Source organism: Arvicola amphibius, chromosome 9, assembly GCF_903992535.2.
Source record: "Arvicola amphibius chromosome 9, mArvAmp1.2, whole genome shotgun sequence".
Lineage (NCBI taxonomy): Eukaryota > Metazoa > Chordata > Mammalia > Rodentia > Cricetidae > Arvicola > Arvicola amphibius.
In genome coordinates, this window is record NC_052055.2 from 50,017,242 (window position 1) to 50,035,226 (window position 17,985).

General features: G+C 40.0%; 1 protein-coding gene across 1 annotated transcript in view; it reads left to right on the forward strand.

Moving 5' to 3' along the window:
* The first annotated feature begins 13,659 nt into the window (after nt 1-13,659).
* Muc19 (mucin 19, oligomeric) overlaps nt 13,660-17,985 on the forward strand; it is a 53,271-nt gene continuing 48,945 nt past the window's right edge. Inside the window, exons 1-2 of the mRNA XM_042055735.1 lie at nt 13,660-13,690; nt 17,027-17,077. Coding sequence (XP_041911669.1) covers nt 13,660-13,690; nt 17,027-17,077 — 82 coding nt within the window. The remainder of the gene's footprint in view (nt 13,691-17,026; nt 17,078-17,985) is intronic.

A 17,985-nucleotide genomic window follows, 5' to 3' on the forward strand; every position in this document is an offset into this window, starting at 1 on the left:
AGTAATACACTCTGCCAACATCCATCTAATAAATTGGCTGAACTGTGAGTGGAAGAACTGATTGCAGAACATTTACTGAAATGAACTTCAGGGTCAGGACTGTTGGAAAGATCTGAATTCTTCTGGAAATAGAACCACGAATCTCAGGGGTGATGCTGTTGCATACCCACACTACTAAGCTGGGTCCTTCTGAGAATTTTAAATATGTTCAAAGGTCGCTGTTTTGTTAATTGCATTTTCATTTTCTAAAAAAAGAGAGAACTGATTTCTACAGTTTTGGCATCAGAGTAAGGCAAAAGGATGCGTTGACTTTGTTAATGTGGCCCTTGATTAAAATAAAGCACACGATTCTGAATGCTCTTGATAACCCATGACCTCCAGTAATCAAATACTGAACATACTTGTCCCCACATGATGCAGCTATGAAGGCCGAGCAGAGCCACAGTCATCCTTATGATTATGATTTTACATTTGCCAGGTCCCTCAAGAGGAAATAATGAGCTCCAACCACCATTTGAAATGTCCACAAAATCAGGAGGTAATCAGAAACTCAAGGGTAAAAGAGTAGCTGTATCTGATGGAAATGTCCAGAATGTAGAGATGATTTTTGAGTCTGCAATTGATGAAACCTTTGAAGATGAAAATAAAAGTGGCTTAGTATCTTGACCTACATTCCACTCCACGGATATCCTACTTATACTATGTACTCTTATTTTAAATTCCTTATGGAGAAAGCACTTGCTCTCATCTTCTGGTTCCGGATCTGTTAATAAAAGAAAGGAAGGGAGAAATCTAATTCACACTTGGACTTTGAGATACTTTGGTTTGGTGACAAAGAATTAATAAATTTAGGGTAAAAGCTCTGAAGTGTTCAGCTATAGTGTTAAGGATGTTGATGTTTCCTTCCTTAGGACAAACTGTTTGAGTTCATGTGTATTGAAATTGTGTTGTCTTAAGATGTCAATCCTGACATGTCAGGGGGCTTCCCTAAGAAAAGGAGAGTGACATAGGAAGAGACAAAGTAGATTGGAAGAAGGGGAGATGTCTGCAGTGTGTGAGGTAGACTCCCTAAACACTGTGAGTCAGAGAGATCTAAATGCAGGCAATAATTTAGAGTAATTCATTTCTCTGGAAGAGAATGAATTCAAGTCATTTCAATTGGTTTTCGGAGAAGGACAGATGCAGCTAAATGAACCTGAAATGTCTTATTGAAATTCATCATCTGAGAATACCCTGTGCTCAAAGGTTCTTGGAAATCTATGCTAGGGTCTGCTGTTGATAATAGGTACTGTCCTACCTAGGATGTTTTAAACCGTAATTGTTATTGAGCATGGTCTGGAGGCTAAATCAATCTCATTTTGATTTTCCATGGAGAGCTCAATTTATCCCTCTGTTTGGGGAAAGAGGAAACAAGTGAGGGCAGATCTAGTTTGGGTGTGTACTTTGGGTCAAGTTCATGTTTGTGGGAACAAAGAAACCTGCACTAAAAGGTAGTAGATTATTTCATGTCTGATGGTCAGGTGAAGATCATTTAATTTGTCAGAATGCAGTTTTGGATACTGAACCTTTGACCTTTGTTCTGATTACATTCAACAGATGGCATGTCTGATGGAGAAGGACGGAAAGGGTTATTAGCAGAGGAATCTGGAAGACAAAGAACTGGTGTCAGTGGCTCAGGTAGTTAAGTGTCAATGTGTGGCAGAGAAATCTGAATTTTGCTGAACTTCCAAACCCTTGTTTGATTGGCAGTTGAGTTATTTATGAGTTGTCAAGTCTGAGTTCCTTGGTAGAGGCCTGTTCAAATGCACGGTAGTGCTGTGGTTGGCTGTGGATCTGGGTTTAAGGACTGTACAGACAGTCATCTTAGTGAACAGGGAAGAACACTTTTCTGACTCTGGGGAGTCTGGGGTGTCTCCTTTCAGATGTTTTCATGACCAGATAGTTTTGATATAGTACAGTCTGCACAAGACAGTCTACCAACACCCTTTTCACAAACTGGCTGAACTGTGACTGCGAATGTCCCTGGCAGCCAAACTCATCTCTGTCTGATTTTCCCTGGAGAGCCCAGTTGTCCTTCTGTTTCAGGAGAGGAAACAAAGAAGGATGGATCTAGTTTGGGTGATGGGGTTTTTGTGTGTGTGTGTCAAGTCAGAGTATGTAAGAACAGAGAAACCTGGACTGAAAGGTTAGGCTTAGGGTTTCACATCATGCCACGTGGTCAGGTGCAGATCATATAATTTGTCAGAATAAAATTTTAAATATTGAACTTTTGACCTACGTGAGTGGAAGAATTGAGTGTAGTGCATTTATTGAAAAGAGTTTCCGGGTCAGGACAGTGGGAATATCCTAATTCTTCTGGAACCGAGCCACTGTGTTGCCTAGGTGATAGTACTTCTTACCCACTTTTACTAAGTTGAGTCCTTCTGAAAATTTTAAATAATTTCCAAATTTTCTTTGTTTTGTAATTTGCATCTTCATTTTACATAAAAGCAAAAGAACTGTTTTCTCCTACTTCATCAATGGAGAAAGGAAGAATACCCATGGTTGGATTTGTGATCATTCTGAGTTTTATAAGCTTTGTGGCTATGGTTATTACGATGTAGACATATTTTGTTGCTATATAAGGACATATATGAAACTGGGGACATGACCCTTAGGGTTCTAAATTCCCCATGACCTCTAGTAATCTAGGGACCGCTCTTGTCCCCACACTGTACAGCTCTGAAGAAGGATGGGTCGCCAAAGCCATCACTGTCATTTTCATTTTACTGTTGCCAGGTGTCTCAGGTAGGCAACACTCCTCAGCTGGAGTCACCACAAATTCAGAGGAGCACCTGCATACTAAGGAGAGCCAAGAACCTGGGGTTAATGGAAATGAGGTGAATGGAGAGACTAGCAGTGACATTTCAGGGACCACAGTCTTGAATGGTGGAAATCAGAGTGACGCAGGTGTCTTGACCTTCATTCCATTCCTGAGATATTCTAACAAGTAGCCCCCCGTCATCATTTTTATTAATCATGTTTGGTTTTTCCATCAGGGAACCTTAATTTGTCTTCTGAGTCTGGAGGAGACACTGGTGATCTTTCTGAAGCAAGTAACTCTGCTGGCATTGATGTTAGTGGCAAATGTACCTGTTCTACTGGCGAGCATTTGTCTGGATCTGTGGCTGCACCTTAGAGATTTAGTCATTTCTCATTTGAAACCAATGATTTTTGAAGTCTATGCTAGAAACAATGAAAATCATTCACATTTCTACTCACAATCTGCAATCAAGTCATAATTTTGAAGTTTTAATCTATTTAGTTGTTATCAGGTAGAAGCCTTTCATATTTTGTTGGTATATAAGGAGCCATGGCTTATGGTCCATTCTCTGATTTGTCTTCCTTCTAAAGAGATTTGGAATCTGCTGTAGTAGTTAGTGTCATTATGTATGTGTTTGGCTTAATCTTTATATCCTGGATGCAGAGTTGATTGGCTTTGTAACTTTCATAGACACATTTTGGAAATGCCTCACCAAGATGATCCCTATTTGCAATATCATAGAAATTCTATAAATTGTTAAGATAATGTTTGTGACTGATGTGTCACCTACATTGATAATATTAGTCATTGGGAATTAGTACAGGAAGTGCACCTTCACACCAATATGGATCTGAGGTAGTCTAATGAAATTAGTATTCAGAAAAGTATTCAGTCTTTGTTAGAAGAGGATAATGGTTTAATATCTGGCTACAAAGAGAAATACAAAATCAAGTCATATGTCATACTGAAATAATGTTGGCTTTATATCAAGACTGACTATTAATGAATTTGCTAAAAATGGCTTTGTCATATAGCAATAGAATTATTGTATTTTAGTTCTTCATCTTTGGGTATAAAAAATTATAGTCATCACATGTGCTAAACTAATAAAATTGAAATCATTATCTATTGTCACTGATTCTATTAATTGTGGCGTGATGGAGGTGGTTAAGAGATACTGAATCTTGTGGCCCATGTTTGTTGACATGAGTTCAGATATACAAACTTTGTTTTTGTTGTTCAGAAATGTGTTGAGAACTAGCACCTCTTTTTTTTTTTTAAAAAAAAAAGCAAAGTTGGAGTTTATTTAAAATAGGTTCTGACATATTTTTAAATGCGGCCATTAGGAGAGAGGTTGGTGTATAGGAAGAGTACATGCTTGGAAGTAGAATGTTGCTTCTTAAAAGAATGGCATTTAAGTCTGTCTATTTATCTGTCATCTGTCTGTCTGTGTCTCTACTGATGAATCGATATCAGTATACCTCTATATCTGTACGATTTTGTGGTTTTGAAATTACCCTGTTGAAATATTTTTTTTTTTTTTTGGTTTTTCGAGACAGGGTTTCTCTGCAGCTTTTTTTTAGAGCCTGTCCTGGACCTAGCTCTTGTAGACCAGGCTGGCCTCGAACTCACAGAGATCCGCCTGCCTCTGCCTCCCGAGTGCTGGGATTAAAGGCGTGCGCCACCACCGCCCGGCCCTGTTGAAATATTTTAAGGATTATGTAAAGTACATTGGAAAACATTTTTATCTGTGAAAGTTTTCCTCTGGCAAGTGACATAAGGTGCTCCAGAGGTGCAATGGACAGAACTATAGACTGATAAGATAAAACCATTCACCAGATGCCTAAGGAATTCTCGGTATATGTTAGGCTACGCCGTGCTTTATAATCTTGTTTCTGAGACGATCTTAATATTCAGTTGGCAGAATGGAGTGGTTTCTTTCCTTTTCAATGTCACCCTAACTTTTTTGGTGACTTTTTCTTGTCCTTGCTTCTTTCACACTTTCCTATTTTCTCTTAAGCGTTGTTGATGGCTAAAATACAATTTTCTGAAGCTTTCTAAAGACTGAATATCATTGTAGATCCTACCTAGGCAGGGTCAAAATCTTGACATTTCTGATCTTAAAAGGTTTCTGATCATAAAAAGCTGAATCTTACAGAACAGAGGATAATCATTCTGTAAGAATCTAAAGAAAAGAGTGATCTTTATTCTAGACAGGAAAGTAAAAATTATGCAGTAGACTAGTCTTTGTGTCTAATCCTGAAATTAGCATTAAAAATAGGAATACTTTTATCGACTATGAGTTGACTAAGAACCTGTGGCTAGTAAAGTATCAAAAAATTTAAGGAAATGGTGAATAGGTTTGCTTTGGGCATGTACATCTTGGGGGACTGAGGACACATTGCTCAAGGTACCAGGGATATACAGACAGTGCTCCATTGTAACAATGGCACAGGCTTCTCTCCCTTTGTCATCAAAAGATCAAGGCCTTCTGCTTATCACGTTAATCTCTGAGTTTAGGAGTGAGATCCATTGGGCTATCAAGTTAGGGAACTTTTATCTGCTTACTTTTGTTGCTGCTGTTAGAGGTCCTATTTGTTATATGAAATTTGAATGAATGAAATTTATGCCCTGGCAATGCTTAACCATGCATGGTTAGCCTGTATATGGCGGTTCTGTTGAACTTGTCTGTATTGGGTTTCTTGGTCTTAGTTGATGAGGACGACTGACCAGGTCTTTTTCTCAAAAGGACACCAGATATCACCAGATGGTTGTGAGCGACCATGTGGTTGCTGGGAATTGAACTCAGGACCTTTGGAAGAGCAGGCAGTGCTCTTAACCCCTAAGCCATCTCTCATATAACACCCTCAAACTATTGTTGAGGAATAAACATGAAAGCTAAATGTTCATACAAGTGAATAAAACAGGCTATGATAAAACAGAAGACCTTAAGACCTTCAGGATAGTTTCTTATCTTCAGCCAGTGACCTTCCCTATACTCAAAAGAATCCTAATGTATAATTCTCTCTGATCTACCCCAGTGCAAATCTTGCTCAGAGATTCCTTCCACAAAACGATTTAGTGCAGATGGAAGCAACCCATATGATTCTAGATCTCCATGTCTGATCAGCAAAGAAAAACCATTTTCTCTATTATGATTAATTACTGTTTGTGGTAGGGATCCATCCTAAATTTTGGAGAAAGTGACCATACTAATCAAGTGAATACCACTTGCTCTAAATCAAGGGAAGTTAATTGACAGAGCTGCCTTTTCACAGGGATGACCTGCATGCCATTATCTTGAATCCAAAGTCATTCTTCCTGACCAATTAACAAAACTTGGGAGTAAAAAAAATTTTACTGGTGCTGAGCCATAACCCCTGTTTGGGGGTGAATCTCTGCTAAAGAAAAATGTCCCTGGGTCTGGTTTTGAGATCAGTAAGATTTATTGGCCATAAACGTTAAAATGTGGAGCTGTTTCCAAGATGAAAGTCTTTTGTTCTTTCTTCCAAGCAAGTTGCTGCTGCTATTTCCAGTCTTGATTTTACCAAGCAGATACTCAGGACCACAAATAGTAAAAACAACTGAAATCCACACACTTATCAGATGTCTCCCATGGTTATCTCTCAAATATTGCCTTGCCCAGTCTAAAAGGGAATTAGTTTCAAGAAAGACAGGGCTAATTGGGATCAGTTAAAAAGAAATGACAAGCTTAAAACCTAAATGTGGCTATATTCTGAGAATATAGTTAGAGACCAAATAACAGTTTCAGGAAAGAATCCAGTGGTTGAATAGCCTGGAAGGGGCAGAGGACTTATATATGATAATAAAAACAATACCTAAAAGAGAAATGCTGGAGCAACTTAGAACATAAAGTCAGGTTCCCACACGCTGACAGATTTGTAAATGGGGTTTGCTTTGTGTTTAAGAAAAAGATTTTTCTCTTCTTTGAAGAGAAATTTCAAGTCTTTTAGCAGTTTCCTAGTATAGCAACTTTACCTTCAGCAAATTTCTGAGGCTCTGAAGACTGAGAAGAAAGGCTTTGTGGTAGAGAAAACCTTCCTGAATTATTGTAGTTCAAGCTCAAATAGGTTAAGTCTCTGTCTACCAAAAATTATTCATATCCTTTAAGAGGTATCTGAAAAAAATCAGGTTGTAAATCCTACCCTCACCCCCTGGCAGAATATATATTCGTTACTGGGTTAAGCAGAGTCAGTAGTTTGGTCACAATTCCTAAGTTATTGCATAGCAAACAGGCCATATCATGCTACCACAATAGCTCAGTGTACCTCTCTCCAGATGACTGGAGTCATGAGGTCTTTTGACAGTTTCCAATGGCCTGCTCTGTGCCACTGATCCCAAGAGCCATTTTTAATTGAATCGGCCAGGGAATGTTCTTCAGTTGTCAGTGAGGGCTGTGAAGGCCACGTCTTTAGCATTTTGCCATATGGAGGGCAAAAGGTTTTCTTTCCACAATTATGAACTCTTCCCCTCCCAACTGATGATTGTAAATCCTTTAAACATCTGGACATTAAGGGTTTAGTAAATCTTTTGGTTTGGTATGTTCCCTTCAACAGTTGGTTACTATGTAAATTCATTCATTTAGAAAGGAATCCTGGGCTGTCTGTTTTGGCAGAACACAAGTCCCCCATAAATGTCTTTACCTGCTATGTAAAGTTACACAAGGCATCTATCTCAGCGGCAGCTGCTGTTGCTTGAGGCAGATTTCCCTAGCAAATGATAGGCAGCTGCAGTCTCCCATGATATTCATCTCCTAGCTGGAGGACTCCCCTTTTGTGGAAGGGCAAAGATCTAGGTTCCTAGAAGCTCACCAAAGGAGGTCATTTTTCAGTATACGGACCTTCTCTAGCAATGTCAAGCATGGGCCCTTTTAACCCCTTTTTAATTTACTTGGAGTTTCTCTAAGGGGCCTGTTTGTTACCTGGGGAAATGGATTTATCCCAGGGGCAGGGTTATCACCAGTGAGACTTGTTCTTGTGTCTGTGACCATTTCCCCTGGCACTTTGCCTATGCTTTGTCACCATAGCGGATACCCCAGACACCAAATTTTCTTTTCTTTTTTTTTTTTTTTTTTTTTTTTTTTTTTTTTTTTTTTTTTGGTTTTTCGAGACAGGGTTTCTCTGCAGCTTTAGAGCCTGTCCTGGAACTAGCTCTTGTAGACCAGGCTGGCCTCGAACTCACAGAGATCCGCCTGCCTCTGCCTCCTGAGTGCTGGGATTAAAGGCGTGCGCCACCACCGCCCGGCTCCAGACACCAAATTTAAATGACATAGGTGTAGCCAGACACCATAGTGTCTCCGTTTGAAGCTCCTTCCTAATGTCTAAAGAATATTGGCTGATAAAATAATTACTAGCTGATTTGGTTTTGTTGTTTTTTTTTTTTCCAGATAGTAAGTTCTCCTATAGATACAGTAAATTCCCCTATAGATATAGTAAGTTCCCCTATAAATACAGTAAGTTCCCCTAGAGATACAGTAAGCTATATCAACCCAAATGGCAGGTATAATGGCAGGTTTACTGAGAATAAAGCAACTCCTGGGCAGGCTCACTGGTCTCAGAGAACTAGGTCAGAGAAGTCGTACCCACAAGCTAAGGCAAGGAGGTTTTATAGATCTTAGGTAGGCAAGGGGCGATGATTCGCCAGCCAGGAGCTGGGACTATTCTCAAGTATGGTCAAAAGATAAATTCCTGGGCAGGTACTTGGGTAGGCTGGTTGTGTCAGGAGGGTGGGTCGAACCAACTTCCAGAAATGTAGAAGTAGGCTTTGTGTGCCACTATTTTGTTCGGAGTTTTTTAGTGTGGGCATGGTTGTGGGAAGTAGGCAGATGGGGTATTGTTCATGGGCAAGCTGGAAGCTCCAACCAAACACAATATTTGAGCTTAGAACAATTTAACAATAATTTTAAAATATAGCCAGTTTAAGCACACAAACATAATTTTAAATTTCTTTTTATTTATTCTTTGTGTCTTTTGATCTTGCATCTTGATCCCACCCATTTTTCCCGTCCCTTCATATCTACCCTCTGCCCTTACATCCCCCCCCCACAAATGTAAAGTAATATTTAAGAGAAAAAAGAAAAAAGGAAAAATCTTGTCATGGATGCTGCAGTGTGACACAGTGAGTCACCCAGTAAACCCCTTGGTTCATATATTTTCCTTGCAAATGTTCATTGCAAAGAATCATTGGTCTGGTTTGAGGCCCCTGAATTCGGCTACACTATTGACACTGGATCTTAAATGGGACTCCTCTTGGATATCCTGTTGGTACCCTGAGTTGTGGAGATCCTGCAGCTTTGGGTCTAAGGGACTAGCCTTTTCACAAGCTCCTGCAGATCACAGGTTGGGTGGATGTTGAGGTGGACCAACTCATAAACCTAGTTCTGGGCCTGGGTAGTTTCAGGGTTGGTCATTTCACTGGCCCCTCCATCCTCACTACCAGGGTGAGTTTTCTAGCATTTCCCTGGCTAATTTCCTCCTAGGGGCAGGGCCAATTCTTCTACTTTCACACCCTCTGAGTAGGCACTTCCACAGCGACACCTTTGGGGCCAGCTCCACTGTGTTGCCAGGGGAGGTGGAGGACCCACACTCTGGAGTGCTGTAGCAGGTGAGGGGCAGGGACAGCTCTCCCCCATCCACTCTGTTTGTTTTCCTTAAATGCCCATTTCTGTTTCATAACAATCTCTTACTTTAAAAATAAAATGTTTTACATCCCCTGCCTTAACATGGATTTAAATCCCTTGTTTACCTACTTTCTCTTCAATGTTTTACAAAAGTATGTTTCTGTACCTAAAAGTTCTCCTATCTTCCTCTTAGTTGATGTTCTTGACTTACCATTCTTTACAAAATTTCTGTATTTCAAATAATAATAATATGCCAATGGAAATCCAAGAAACTGTATTTAAGCAGAGAAAACATTGACTTTTCATCTTAAACATCTAACTGATGAGGATACAGGAAAAACATATCTTAACAGACACAGAAACATTCCTATCTTCTCTTATTGACAAGTTTGCTTATATATATATATGCAGACTTTTATTATGTAGCCTTAGCTGGCCTGGCACTTGATACATAGCCTCAGATTGACCTTCATCACTCGGTACTTGTCTTTCTTCAGCTTCTTGAGTGATTGAATCACAAATGGGTATCACCACACTTGTCATTAATAAGATTATCATTTCCTAAAATATTTTGTCTTTTTTTAAATATGGGAAATATTATTAAGCATTGAACCCAGGGCTTCATGCCTCCTAGGCAAATGCTTTACAGCTAAGCTACATCCCATGCCAGTAGATTTAAATTAACTTGTTTGTTAGATGTTTTAAGTTCCATGCTTTAAGAAAGATTTGGATTAAGTCCGTATTTACAAGCTGATCTGGAACCCTGCAAATACTGTATATGCCAAAGCACACCTTCAGGTAATGCCGGGTAATCACTAAAATAAACTAAGTCAAAAGATTTGTAGTTTTCATTACTCATCATCTCTAATTCCAAATGTGTGCTTTCAAAGGTATTACTCTTAGTGAAAACAAGGTAGATTCTCATACAAAAGACATCACTCTTAACTCATCATTGATAAGTCTTAACAGAAAAAGAAAACTGACCAAAAGTGAAGCTCCCGATGAAGACTCAAGGCCAAATCTTTTCCTCTGTGAGGAACTATTCAGCAAGAGGGGGACACCCTAACAACTGGAGTGAGGTCGAAAACTAGAAAAGGAATGCCTCTGTCTGGTGCTGGTGGTGTTCATTGAATAGTAAGCAGGTCTCTGGCCAGAAAACACAAAAAATGTGTGTGTGTGTGTGTGTGTGAGAGAGAGAGAGAGAGAGAGAGAGAGAGAGAGAGAGAGAGAGAGAGGGAGAGGGAGAGGGAGAGAGAGAGAGAGAGAGAGAAAAGAAAGAAAGAAAGAAAGAAAGAAAGAGAAAGAATGAAAGAAAGAAAGAATGAAAGAAAGTTGTTGTGATTTATGATTTATGGCAGCGTAACCCTGGTAGGTTCCCCTGCTGGTGTGGGGGACCATGGCATGTGGGAGACAGACAGATACACCATGCAGAGAGAACTTGGGTATAGAGTTTATTTAATAAGTATTGGAAGGGTATAAGAATAAAGGGTAAGGGGGTTATGGAGGAGAGAGACAGAGAGAGAGACAGAGAGACACATAGAGAGAGACACACAGAGAGAAACAGAGAGAGAGAGAAGCAGAGAGAGAGAGAGGAACTGAGAGATGAAGAGGAAGAGGAGGAAGGATAAAGAAGAAAAACCATTTGCATTAGAAGCTTAACAGTAAAACTGACAATAGTGAAGAACAGTTTAATATATTTTAAAATAGAGTTGGATTACATATACAGTATGTTGCAACATATTTAAAAAGTACATACCAATTTAAAATATTTGAGACTTATTGCTTTCTTATTCTGGAATGGGCTACAACAAAAAGCTCATTAAGACTGCCAAAATTATTTTTAACAATAACGTACACGTACAAACATATGCCGTTGAATTTAAGTTTCATATACATAAACACACACAGACTCAAAGCTAACTTATGTTTACAAATAAAGTTAAATCAAAAGTCACATGCATACACACACACATGCACACATACACAAATACATATTAAACAGGAATTAGATGAAGAACATACCCTGGTGGGCCCTACCAAAAGTATGCCACTGCACAAATACACATGTAACAGAGTCAGTAAGAGGCATTCAGAGACAAAAATGTAAGTAAATGGCAAGATGAGGTGATGAGTACCTTAGTAAAGATGGCGACTAGGTTATCCGACCTTCCTTTAGTCAAGATGGCGGTGGTCATGTGGTCACCCATAGCAAAGATGACCGTGAGGTCACCTGACCTGCCCATCTTGCCCTTAGTCAACAGGGTGGTGGTCACATGGTGCATGGAGAAACCACATGTTTTTATTAGAGCCACAGTGGGAATTTTAAACAGATACAAATAACAAGTAGAATGTGTAGAACAGAATCACATTCATGGGACAACACCATTCACACATTGTTTCACTCATGAAGTAGACAGGAAACTTTTAAACGCCATTAGCCACAGTGCAGTGGGAACAGGGTCCCACTCTCTGGGCTAGATGGTGCAGCAGCAGCGGTCTCAGAGGCAGGATAGGAGATTTTAAATAAGAGAAAGAAAAGGAGTGTTTACAGGTGGGAGGGGGGATACCCTTCCCTGGACAGGATTAGCCATGGTGGAAGGTAGTACGACAGAGGGAAAGGCAGACAGGCATGAGATGCCAGTGGCACAGACTTTGGCATGGCTGGACAGAAACTTTTCCATCTGACTGTTAGCTGATAGAAATTAGAAAGCCTCTGTGTTGACATCTGCTGGTAGGTAACCACTTTGGGTTGTTATTTAAGGGGTACATAGGCCATTTCTCAGAGCTGAGGGAGGAATGAGAGATGACATCCAATAACAAACTATTCTAGGCATCCCTAGAATAATGCAACGATTGAGTAGATAGTTCACGTCATCATAAGCCTCGTCAGCATAGAGGGTGGGGACCAGGACCACTCTGAGTGACCTGAGGGACAACAGTCCGAGACAAAAAGCAAGATCCCAGTCCACAGTCATAGGGAATTTCCAGAGATGAATGTTGACGAAAGATGACTTGGAAAAGAGGATCAAACCATTTAGTTGGTGTTGTTTGCAGCGATGGAGGGAATACAGGAAGTTGGAAAGTGGTCCAGGTCCAGGATCCCTGTGTTCCTCAGACTGTCCACCCAGGGGTTAGAAGGAACATGGAGAGAGACTGGCTGAGTCAGGTACCAATGTTATGATTTATGATTTATGGCAGTATGACCCGGGCATATTCCCCTGCTCATGTGGGAGACCATGGCAGGTGGGAGACAGACAGATACACCGTGGGGAGAGGGCTTGGGTATAGATTTTATTTAGTGAGAATTCGGAGGGTATATGGTATAAGGGTAAGGGGGTTATGGAGGGGAAAGAAAAAGAGAGAGAGAGAGAGAGAGAGAGAGAGAGAGAGAGAGAGAGAGAGAGAGAGAGAGAGAGGGACAGAGAAGGAGAAGAAAGAGAAAGAGAGGGAAGGGAAAGGCAGAGACTGCCTCTTCAGGAAAAGGACAGACAGAGAGAAAGAAGAGAGGAGTCACAAGATCTGCTTACCTCAGGGGGAAGGGGAGGATTGAGAGTGGGTAGGGTTTGTCTCTTAATTGGACAAGGTACCCAGTCACAGGTCAGGCCAACAGAATTATAATTATAATAAAAGTAGCATGCAAATCAAAATAATATTACCAAGAAACTTAGTAACTGTTATGCCCAGATCACAGAGTACCCCGCAAAACCAACTAGGAGACCGAGTTCTGTATGTAAAAGCAAAGAGCCTTTATTCTCACACAAGTTTGCAAACTTGGACTCTTCATGCCTCAAATGTTTTGGAGTGATTAGAGAGCCATGATTTTATAGTAGCAAAGGTAGGGTATTTCTAAGGATTAGGATCTCTGATTGGCTGACATTTGTCTAGGAGTGTCCTCGTGTAAAGCAATGAGTGTGTGCTGGCAGGTAATCCTGTCTACAACGTTTGGAACATTAGGAATTTCCTTTGGATGGTCTGTTCTTGGTGCCTGGGCAGTCTCAGTTTGTGGTCCTTCCTGTAGCCAGGTATTGCATCAGGATAAACTCCTGAGACTCAGGCCTCTATTACACTTACCATGGCTGGGTCCTACAGAGCAGGTGATCCTATCTCCAATGGTTGGAATGTTAAGAACTTCCTTTGGATGCTCTGTTCCTATTAAGCTTATCATGGTTGGGTTCTACACTTTGCCCTTTACAAGTACGAATGACAGGACCCAATCATGGGTCATGCTTGTCCATGGGTTCAAGGAGGTATTATTGAGACCTGAAAACTATTTTAGTTAATAAATCCATTAATTGAGAGCTCTGGGCCTATTTTTCTGGCATATCAACAGGCGTTATAGGTAGTCATTTTGTTCCCCATGCCAGGAAGTTCCCCCTTGCCTCAGCCTTTCAACCTATTCTGGGCAGGGAGCCTGGGACAATGACAACATGTTCCTTTCTGCAACTACTTCAAGCTGACAATGGGGCATTGTCATTAGGACCCAAGTAGATTGAAAGGCTAGCCAAAGGTAAGGAAGGAATACAGGCAGTGGGGCACTCATCAGAAGCATCTGTTTCGCAGACTCCGTTGAAGGGACAGGGAGCAGCCACATCAGCTGAACTAGTACACATCAGCCTTCATGAAGTTCAGGGCTCGGAGTCATTCGGAGCCGGTTGTACTCAGCAACTGATGCTTAGATGTATCTGCCAGCCAAGTGAAAACTTATTGACACAAGTTTAAACTAGGAACAGAAGTTAGAATTTTTGTCCTTAAAAGAAAATAATACATGTAAAACTTTATTGAAATCCATATTGTAGAGGGAAAAAAGAAATAAAAAACAGATAACGCATATCTGTAAAACTGTAGGAATAGACTCATACCTTTGAGTCCTAGCAAAAATTATAGATTTTGATTAGAAGCATGTTTATTTTTCTATTGTTCAGAGATCTATGTATGGATTGGACAGAGAAGTCTTTGGGCTGATGAGAAACACCCTTAAGTTCTATTTAAATGACAACCAAAATAAATCTAAAATCTTGAGCTTGTAATCCAAACAGTAAGTAGTCATTGCTCTATCAGCTTAGCAGAACTATACCATGGAAGGGGAAAGATATCAGAAACATTTTCCATACCTTAACCTGTATTTACATCTTAAATCACTTTTTAGATCCTCAAAGCTTATGAACTTTTATATCCTCAGATTTTTATATATCCTAAAACATTTTTTTTAAATCAAGAGACCTAAAGAGAAGCTTTAGAAAAAGCAAGCCTTGATTTCTACATATACATAATGTGAGCTAACAAGTTGGCTATAGCTTTTTGGAAGGACCTAGATACTTTTCGCTGCTAAACTGACAGCATTATAGCTGGCCTAGCCATCAATACTATCAGAGATTCTTGAAGGATAAATAAATTATACCCGAGTTTCCAAATCTCTTAAAAATGACAAGGCGCGGAGTCCATATACAGTTAGCCATTCCCAGGTATCCATAGCATTGGAGGCAGAAGATTCCCCAACAGCAGTCTTAGTCAGGCCCATAAGGTGATTTTTTTTTTAATTCTGTGGAAGAGGGAAATGGGAAAGACCGACCTTATTTTGCCAAGGAAAAAAGGGTACAGTCAATTCTCCAATGTCCTGCTGTTTGCCCACAGTCTGGACTGAGTCCTAGCAGCAGGTGTTAATCTGGGGCATCTCGCCAGTGGTCAGCATCATCGTAATCCAGATGAAGACATCATGGTGTCCCATAATCTTCTTTGGAGACACTGGGTTACTGCTACTATCTCAGCATCTCTGTCTAATATAATAGGCTTTTAATCGTTATTTTAAATGCCATATTCTGCAGATTCCTGAAGTATGAGAGCTGCCCAGAATATCTGATTACACAAATTTTGTTCCGAAAGTAAAAATGGAAAAAAGTTGTTATCCGGTTGTTAATGCTGTCTCCTGAGAAGGCAAAGAAAAGGTCCCCAGGTGAAATAAGAACAGGACTGGAGGGAACCTCAAAGCTAGCATTTCCCTAGGGCAAACTGAGGCTCACACCTACCTTCCTGCTGATCTGTGCTTTAAATTTTCCCCAGCAAGGAGATTTTTAATAAGCAGCATAGTTGGCTTATTTGTTGTTGTTGTTGTTGTTTTGTTTTTGTTTTTATAGTACACCAATGGCAGTAAATCTGGTGACATTTTGTTGTTTTCTTTGAAGTTTAGTGCTTTTTCTTTTATTAAAGATTTTTTTGATAATATAATCTGATTACAGCTTCCCCTCCCTCATTCCATCCAGTTCCTCCCCACCTGCCCTCTCAACCAGATCCACACCCTTTCTAAGTCTCTCATTAGCAAGTAAATAGGTATTTAAGGAATAATAATAATAATAGAAAATAATTTTAAAAAGAAACACATCCTAATAGGACAAAACCCCTAAAGGAGAAGAGAAACACATGAAATGCACATAGATGCAGAGGCACACACATTTGCACACACAGGCATCCCATAAAAACACAATACTGGAAGCCATAACACATAAACAAAGAATGCCCCGACTTCATACTATGAGACAAAGAACCTTCCAGGATACTTTGGGTTTATTTTGTGATGTCTGCCTACCCTTAAGAGTGGTTTGCTTTCCCACTGAGACTCTCTTGAAGAAACCTAATTCTTCATTTACAACTTATTACTAACTGGAAATAGCTTTTGGGTTAGGGATGGGGGCATGTGCCCCCTTTTCCTTTTGGCTCTGTCCTGTTTCTTGATATTCATAGTAAAGGCATTATTCCTCTACTTAATGCCTTTCATTTTTCCACTTCCTGTGAGCAAGAATCTTTTCTTCAGGAGACCTGGGTATCCCAAATGCAAAGCAGCATAGTTTCGCTGAAACTGAAATAAGATTTTTTTTGTTGTTGGTTTCCCAGTCTGTGAGGACCCCAAAAGACCACCAGGAAGACCAACTCACCAAAATGCAAAAAGCAATGTTTATTGGGTGCACGTTATAAGCCGGCAGGTACCTTGTCAGCACAACAGCAAGAGGAGGTGTCCCACCCTTCTAGAGGGCATTATTTAAAGGCAAACCCCAGAAAAGTTACATTAACAAGGTGTGGGGTGACAGGTTCCATCCTGATTGGCTAGGGGTGTCCTAGTGAACAGCGATGTGGGTGATCCTATCTACAAGGGTTGGAACGTTAGGAACGTTAGGGTTGGAACTTCCTTTGGATGATCTGTCCCTAGGGGGTGCCTGGATGTTCTCTCTGTGTGGTCTTTCTTGGAACCAGGTATTGTCTTAGGGTAAACTACTGAGACTCAGACCTCTATTGAACTTGTCATGGCTGGGTCTCACCTTTTCATCCCTGTGTGCACAATTGTTTGCTTTTTCCTTTACTAGAATCACTAGATTCTAAGATGATGTATCTGAAATACGGTAACGTTTTATCTGATATATAATTATTGTTTTGCTTCAGTGGAAGTTGAGTTAATAACATGTATTTTTTTTTAATACAGCTTCTCAAAGTCCAAGTATCCCAGCATTAGGATTGCTGAGCTTGTATCTATCCATGGTTTATCCATCAGCTTTTAAAAACTGTATTTTACTATATCAAATTCTGTATTAAAACAGGTGCCCCCAAATCATCTGAGAACAAGACATCTGGATCATCCCGTACTTCAGGTAATTAGATATGTGGTTTGGGATGTTTAAAAAAATAAACACATGCAAATGCAAATGCAAGTTTGAAAGGTTCTGTTGGCTACTGGTTTACCGGGACCTAATATGACAGTATCACTGTCTTTACAAAACTGAACCTCTTAGTGTTTCCTGTAGAAAAGATTTAGAAGATCCATGAGGTGTTTAAAGAAATTTTATAATTAAGAGAAAAATTATGTTTTGGGGAAATTTTAATAAAGCCCTATATTACCTCTCCTTTATCAATTTAGACATATTTATTAAACCTTTCTAAACAAGTTAGGAATATTTAATCTATGTCCTTAGAACTTGATTAAAGCTAAACTATGGGAAAGAGAGTGGTTAAGCAATTCATAAACAGACAATCAAAGCATCGTGAAAAGTATTTAAAATTCTCTATGAAATACTTACTTTTGTTATCACTGTCACTTTGACTTTTAAGCCTGTCCCTGAGGTTTCATATCAAATTATCTATCTAGATCAAAGGGTCATTAGAAATACACAGGCAGATTTGAAATTTCAAGGTACTTACCATTCCCCTTCGATCTAGGGAAATTACATTTTCCGTGTACATACATAATTTTATTATTAGTACTAGATAATAGTGGTGGACTAAACTGTACCTCAGCTTGCTTGTTTTGTGACTTCTGATAAAGATTGGCTTGTGGTATTTTATTTTTCAAGCAGAGTAGACAACCGTCTAATAGATACAGTGTGTTAGTGATTGGGCAATGGGATTGTTTAGATAAAGCGCTGTGGTTCCCCGAGGGGCGGCAGCGGCAGGCCAGAAGGGCCGCCGGGTCCCATCACCCAAGGCCTCTGTGGGTCCCAGATGGGTAGGAGGCAGTGGGTGAGAGACCTTGGCGGGTAGGCAGATGGGCAACTGGTCCCAC